The sequence below is a fragment of the Anabas testudineus genome, chromosome 12 (genome assembly GCF_900324465.2).
Source record: "Anabas testudineus chromosome 12, fAnaTes1.2, whole genome shotgun sequence".
Lineage (NCBI taxonomy): Eukaryota > Metazoa > Chordata > Actinopteri > Anabantiformes > Anabantidae > Anabas > Anabas testudineus.
The window spans coordinates 12,197,538-12,204,578 of record NC_046621.1 but is presented as its reverse complement, the minus strand read 5'-3'; the positions used below and the strand labels follow the sequence as shown (position 1 = coordinate 12,204,578).

Sequence of the window (7,041 nt, the reverse complement as noted above, 5' to 3'; positions counted from 1 at the left end):
CCCCACTGGATGAGAGAGCGGAAACGTAGAGAGGCTGCGCTGCGGCGGACCTGCGGCTCCCACCTGGACAGGAGGAGACTGGGGGAGCGCACAGGTGAGAGCGACGTGCAGGGGGGACATCTAGTGGTGGGAAACGCGAACTGCACGCAAAACAGCTGAGCAGGAATGCGCTTTTCCCACGCACGGACTGGACATGCAGGCAATTTGCATGTCCAGCCTGTGGTGTGAAGTCTGCATTTTTATGCAAAAGAAAGGTCTCCAAAAGATATGTTGTTCTACTTGTTTGGGAAATTTCAAATCAACGACTCCAACCAGTTTTTGTTGTAATAATAGTTGGATTATGTTAAAATGCAGTCACAGTAATATCGCCCTGTGATGCCTACATGTATGATTTGACTATTATTGATACGTTATTCCTAATTTTTACACCTTTATTTTATTGTCACAAAACAAAAACATAAAAAATCAGGCACAGATCACTAAGGATACAGGACACAGCACAATAAAGGAACGTGTGAAGAACCTGCATCAACAAAACATCAAGCTATTCAAACATCTTTCCTAATGTTGAAACCTCGGCCTGTACCTGCCTGTCGACTCGTTTTCTTGGTAGAAAGTAATGGAAAGTTATTGCTCGGTTTGTTTTCTACCATGATGTCACAGCCTTCTTAGATGCACATAAAAACAGTCTCTACAGCTGTGTAAATATAGCACTTTGTGGCACCCAGGCCAGTCCACACACGTTAGCCGATGCATCCGGAGCATGTAGGCCAGTCTGCCCTCAGCACTGACACAGTTAGAGGTCCCGAGGGGCGGTAGGAGAGAGAGTCTTAGATAGAGTTTCCCAAGTGCCTCCAGTGTTATTAATAAACACAAAGTGTGCCTCTGTCCTTAAAGCTAAAAAGCAACGGTGTCCATAGCTGCCTGGACCATCTGGACTGTCTGGACTGTCTAGCCTATCAGAGTAAGTTGACCTGTTATTGATCAGCTACCTGAAGATTTGGACCTCCTGAGTGTCATTATTTTCTGGGTTATTTTAGGATTTGTAGGCATTAGGTTTGATTACATTGACAGTGAAATTCACAGTTATGCAAATTAACCTGAAGTCGATGATGAGATTAGAGAAAGTTTTAAAAACAATGATCTTCTGATCAAGTATTGCTGTTTGTCATTTGATTAACGACCAAGTTCTCATTCCTTTCTTCTAGTTGGTTTCCTAGCAGCACATGGACAATCAAGGATCAGCAGAGGATGGAAAAGATGTGGCACCTACTGATGACTCACCCACGCCACTTAGATTTGTTGACGAGACGACAAACATTCCCCTCAATGAGATCACACGACACCCTACAAAGCAACTGGACCAGGCGTGCATGGACAACTTGGGGCAGCTTTTTGAGCACTGCATCCAGCAAGTGTCCCGTCTAGAGAAGCAGAGGGACGAGATGATACGAGAGCTCCTCCGTCTGCAGGAGCCCATGCTGCGAGTTGTGGCGCACCTGAGAGGGAAGCTTGTGGAGACGCAGAGGCTGCTCACCCTCGCTCAGCTGGATTACATGGCTGTTTATGAGGAAGTGCAGCACGTCAAGAGGAAACTTTATGCCACAGCCAGGGACTGCATCGAGAGCCAGGTGACGCTGGCTACAAACGAGTACGAGGTGGCTCAGTCTGCTGTCACACAGGTAAAATGCAGGATTCATCACAGTGACAGTTCATAGATTGAGTTTATGCCTGTTTGCAGTTTTGTGCTGTAACTGGCGTTCAGGCAGCTGATACTGAAACCAATCAATGAAACACCTCAAAACGTTGGGTTAATATGTGCAAGAAGCAACTGTATTATAAGTTGTAGCTTCAGCAACTGATACCTGCTTTGAAAATTTTAAATTAGACAAAATGTCACACAATATCAGTAGGATAATGTTTCCCCTGACATCCAGTAAAGGTCAAATAGACCAGAACATATGTAAATAAATAAACTTCACATGCTTAAGTGAGACATTGTGTGGCTTTCTTTCATTTTGTTGTAATTGTCTCTCCAGTTTGCATGCTCCAGTGTGCCGTACTGTATATATTGCATAGTGAAACAGAAGGTGCTGCAAATAGTACTTACAGCAGCATGAAGTGTCAAGTGTGATATTATCAATTTTATATGTGTCTGTAGGAGGAGCTCAAGGCCCACATCCAAAGTCTGACTCAGGAGCTGTCCCAGCTCAAGGAGGCCCACCATTACCAGCTCAACTCCCTTAGGGACCAGGCTACTAAGCCCTGCCGGCCAAGGGCCATGAGTGATGTCAGCCAGTGCCGACAGGCATCTGTCCGGCTGCAGCGGCGGCTGAGCGGCAGCGTGAAGACACTGGAGGGCTGGTACGAGCCTCGGATCATGGCCCTGCTGAAGAGGAGGCAAATTGGGGAGGTCGCCTTGAGAAAGAGCAGGGAGCAGGCAATGGACCTGAAGGCCAGCCTGGCGCCCCTGAGAGACAACATACAAAGACTGGAGTTGCAGAGATCCTGTTTGGAGCAGAGGATCACTCTGATGGAGAAAGAGAGGGAGGAAAGCACCATACAACACAAGGTACGGTAACAAAAATCAAGAGAAAAATAGACGTATGAAAAACAACTCAGATGTTCTCAACTCAGTTTCTCCATTTTCACAGGAGACTGTGGAAAAATTAAGAGAGACTCTGCGACAACTAGAGGTCGAGTTTGAGGTTCAAAGAAAATCTAAGAAAGATTTGGAGGATCTTAAGGAAGGCCTTTCAACAGAGCTGACATTTCTCAGGTAGGTTTACTTTGACCTACATTTAATTAAAAATTGCTAGCATCAGGGTAAAACACAACTAACAAATACCTTGTTTTGTAGAGGCCGTGACCACCACAGTGAAACGACTACAGAGGAAGATTCCTAATTTTTTTTATTTCCACTGGATATTTTTAATCAGCATATCTACATGAGACCAAACCAAAGTGTTGCATTAACATATTTTACAATGACTCATATTTCTGACATGCTGAAGGAACAAAGCAAACAGGTTTACTGTAAATATTTTTATTATGAATATACTTAAGTACAGAGAGATCAGATGCAGTACGGAAAAACATAAAAATGAAGAGAAAGAGGGGGAGAAAAAAACGACAAACAACATACAACCAGGAAAATTCAAACTAAAAATTAAGCAAACTTAATTATGTACAATTTTATTAAAAATGCATATCTGTAGAAAGTGAAAGAAATGAAACTATCAAAAACAAACCTGAAAGCATTTGCGATTGTTTATCAGCCAGGAGTGGAGTAGTGGGAGTTGAAAAAGATCTTAAAATCTGACCAATACAGATTTTTTTTAAAATACTTCACAACATGATGGAAAAGCAGCACTGGATCCTTGAATTTCCTACAAAAACACTGCGTCCCAAAATGTATGTTTAAAAAAGACATTACTGCTTATGCACCCAGTATTGGAAAACAGATCCATTTTTAACAAGCAGGTCAAATGAAGAGACACTGAGACTGGACTCATGCCTGGACCTCGGAATCTGCAGCACCTTCTGGATCCTCGTCGTTGTAGATGTTTTCAGCCTGTAGTAAAAACAATTTAGTGTAACAGCAACTCATATTGTAATAAATGCACTTTAATGTCAAACATCTCACCATATTATTTCTCGTAACTATTGTTCTTTATGATTACACTTCATTATGTGCCTAACAAAGCTCTTACCATCTGCCAGACTTGCATGATGTTGTCCTCTGATACAGAACAGATGACCCATGGCTCATTGGGGTTCCATGAGAAGTCTGATATCTTAGCTGTGTGTCCTCCGTGGATGAACTACAAAGAAGCAGAGCAAGAAGGATTACCAAAGCACTTATAATAATAATAATAATAATAATAATAATAATAATAATAATAATAATAATAATAATGTATTTAAATCTATCTAAATCTATCTACCCATCACAAAACTGACCAGCAACTCAGGAGGGCCATCCTCAGCATCCTCTGGAGACTGCTCCTCTCCAATCTTACTGAGGTCCCAAACGTTAAGCCGTCTGTCTGTGCCGCTAGAAGCCAGGATGGTTTCGTTATGAGGAGACCACTGAACCTGTTGGGATGACAATGGTTGGATGTTACATTTCTGCCACAGAGTGATCTTCAAACAAAACTATACACCAATACCCACAATGAAGAAGACTAAACTGGTCTAACAGCTAGCAGACTGTTGTCTGTTTGTTCTGGGATTATTCCTGTTTACAGGGCCCTTCTGAATCATATCATCATGCATCTCATAACTACAAGCCAGTTACAGACAAGAAAGATAAGTAAATAAGAGTGATAAGTATTAAATGGGACCTATCGGCCCCACTCCACAAAACATCCAAATTGTTGGCCAAGATTTACATTACAACAACAGATCAGGGTAACATACGACATACCTACAAACCTACCCTTATATGACTTAACTGAACAGATGTTCTTACCTGGAAGATCTCGTCTTTGTGAGACTCAAATGAGTGCAGCTTCAGCTTCAGGTTCCTCAGATCCCAAAGAGCCACAGTCTAAAATTAAAAAGTGGTCAGCTTCAACTGATTAAGGTCATTACACAAAAAAAGAAAAGGAAAAAAAATCTAATCAATCCACAGTCTGGTGTAATGTACCACTGTACAGAAAGTGGACCGACCTTATCTGCAGAGCCAGTGGCCAGGATGAACTCGCTGTAGGGATTAAAGGACAGGCAGTTGACCTCAGCAGTGTGGGCGTCCACTGCATGGCTGGGCTTGGAGGTGTTGTTGGACCGTGTGTCCCAACTGTCTCAAAACAGACAAAAGCACTATTGTAAAAAAAAAAAGAAAAAAAAAAAAAAAAAAGAAAAAAAAAGTTGGAACTGAACATCTTTGTTTCTCATAAGTCACCAGAGAGGCTGGTTAGTTCAGTTGTTGATTAAAAACTGCTCACATCATGAGCTTCTGGTCATCTGCCACAGATCCAAAGAGTGACTCATGGAGCAGGTGCCAGGAAACATCCTCGACCACAGCAGTGTGGCCTGTGAAAATGGTCTTGGCATCCACAATCTTCCCCTCCTTAGGCACTGTGCTGATGTCCCACAGGCAGATAGTCTGCAACAGTGAGCAGAGATGATAAAGAAAATGTATTTTCAGGTCCAAAAATAAACATCAGGAAACAAAAGAATGATCCTCACATGGTCATCAGAAGCACTCAGGAGAGATCCACTGAGGTTTGGGTTCCAAGAGAGGCCATAACCCTCCTTCTGATGCCCTCTCAGGCGCAGATCTGGGGTGCACTCTCCGGAGGGATCTGCAATATAAATAAAATCAATATTACAATAGATATTGTGTATATAAAGTCGGGAAAAAAACTTTCTCTGATTATGTCTGCAATCCTACCAGGCTTAGATGGGTGTTTTGTGTAATCAAAGACCAGTACATCACTGGTAGGGGTCTTTGTAGCAATAATACAAGGATTCTGAGGCATGTAACGGGCTCTGTTCACTTCTCCTTCGTGGTTGATCTTGATCTCAATCTCTATTTTCCCACTTACTGATCCAAAGCCACCAAACTCTGAAATAAAGCACAACAGGTTGCAAGGTTGTTGCAAATGTATGGAATAAAAATTGGGTCTGTTAAACTACATGAATGTTATTTTATACAAGAGAGGTAAAAAGCATTTTAGCAAATGAAATATTTAAAACATGAATACATGTCTATATTTTCTATAACATTAAAGCAAAATACACATTTATTTAACATACTAATACAAATATTTTATTATAACATATTAACAATCAATAACACAATGTCAACATGAAATGTCACCCAGAATGTGTTGCAATGGAGGCAATTACATGTGCATGTTAGCCATGTTATTCCGTACATCTTTTAGAAATAGTAGTCTTTGTAGTCTTTGCATGACGCTTTACTTTGATGCCACAGACTATACTTGTCAATTAATTGATTTTGTGCATTATGTTCTAGTTGTAAACACAGCCAGGATTTCAAGTTCATATGTTCTCTCACCTCCTTTCTCACTGTCATAGTGTGAAGCATCAAACTGGGCATCATCATTTGGGAGCTGAACACTGGCAATCACAAGGTGATTCTGTTCATCAGACGTATGTGTACCCAGAACCAGCCTGTGCACACTGTAGTCTTTTCCCTCTGGTCTATGGAAAGGAACACAGTATTTTAATTCAATTTTATCTTGTCATTACCTGGTACCTGTAAAGCTGCAGCAGATCCCCACTCACCTGGTGACATCTGGTAGCCACTGGGCTGTGAGGCTGGGCCACTCTAGTGCATGAGTCATGACCAAGTCATAGAGGAAAGGGGTGTTCTTCTTCCAGATCTTGTACTCCTCATTGATTACTCTTTCCTCCACAGCATCATCAAACGCAGCTGCAAAATATTATTTGACAGCAGCAGATAGCTACGTTATAATGGTGAAAGTCAACCAAGTCATGCAGCATCAACTTTGTCCAGACTGAAGGGGACACTGGTGTGAAGTTTAAGTTATATCCCATCTGCATAGCAAGCTGTTAAGTCCTTGTGGAATTTCCATTAGCTAACAGTAAGTTTTAATTTGCTGACATGCTAGAGTTAGCCACATAAAGACACAAGTCATAATCAAACAGTGGAAAAAAAGCTGACTTTAAGTAGGACAGTAAACTAGTAAACTAAAATGCTTGTATAGCGAGGATGATAGGATCTAACGCTAGCTAACAGCTAAATTGCTGGTTTCTAACAATGAAAGATGCTGGCAGCGCACTAACAACCACCGGTCCATCCCAACTCGGCTTTTATAATTGTCTGGACATCATACACACATTTAATCATCTATGTCAGATACGTATCCACCCTTACCGTCTTTATCAGCCATCGTGCCGCAAATAAAGCACTAACACTATTAAAAATAAGTAATTTTGGGGGGAGAGCACTAGGAAAACAGCACGGAGGAATGCAATGGCGCCAACTCCATAGAACGCCACTGGCCAATCAGCGTGCAGCAAAACCGACAGGAAGTCGTCACGTAA

General features: G+C 41.8%; 2 protein-coding genes across 6 annotated transcripts; one reads left to right on the top strand and one right to left on the bottom strand.

Moving 5' to 3' along the window:
* The first annotated feature begins 8 nt into the window (after positions 1–8).
* On the top strand, positions 9–2,993 carry LOC113158161 (syncoilin-like). Of its 5 annotated transcripts, XM_026353882.1 has the most exons (6): positions 19–94; positions 898–964; positions 1,209–1,682; positions 2,162–2,572; positions 2,655–2,779; positions 2,861–2,993. In XM_026353882.1, the coding sequence occupies exons 3-6, from the start codon at positions 1,227–1,229 to the stop codon at positions 2,904–2,906; spliced, it is 1,038 nt and encodes a 345-aa protein (XP_026209667.1). In that variant the 5' UTR covers positions 19–94; positions 898–964; positions 1,209–1,226; the 3' UTR covers positions 2,907–2,993. The 5 variants fall into 5 exon arrangements, with proteins under 5 accessions (XP_026209669.1, XP_026209667.1, XP_026209670.1 ...); XM_026353884.1 differs by lacking the exon at positions 898–964 and having other exon boundaries at positions 9–94; XM_026353885.1 differs by lacking the exon at positions 19–94 and having other exon boundaries at positions 178–964; positions 1,224–1,682.
* LOC113158160 (histone-binding protein RBBP4) lies at positions 2,941–6,991 on the bottom strand. The gene is made up of 11 exons (XM_026353879.1): positions 6,872–6,991; positions 6,259–6,406; positions 6,029–6,174; positions 5,399–5,572; positions 5,194–5,309; positions 4,950–5,110; positions 4,675–4,801; positions 4,475–4,552; positions 3,964–4,098; positions 3,714–3,824; positions 2,941–3,574 (listed from the first exon to the last, which is right to left on the bottom strand). The coding sequence occupies exons 1-11, from the start codon at positions 6,885–6,887 to the stop codon at positions 3,512–3,514; spliced, it is 1,275 nt and encodes a 424-aa protein (XP_026209664.1). The 5' UTR covers positions 6,888–6,991; the 3' UTR covers positions 2,941–3,511.
* Between the last annotated feature and the right edge of the window lie 50 nt (positions 6,992–7,041).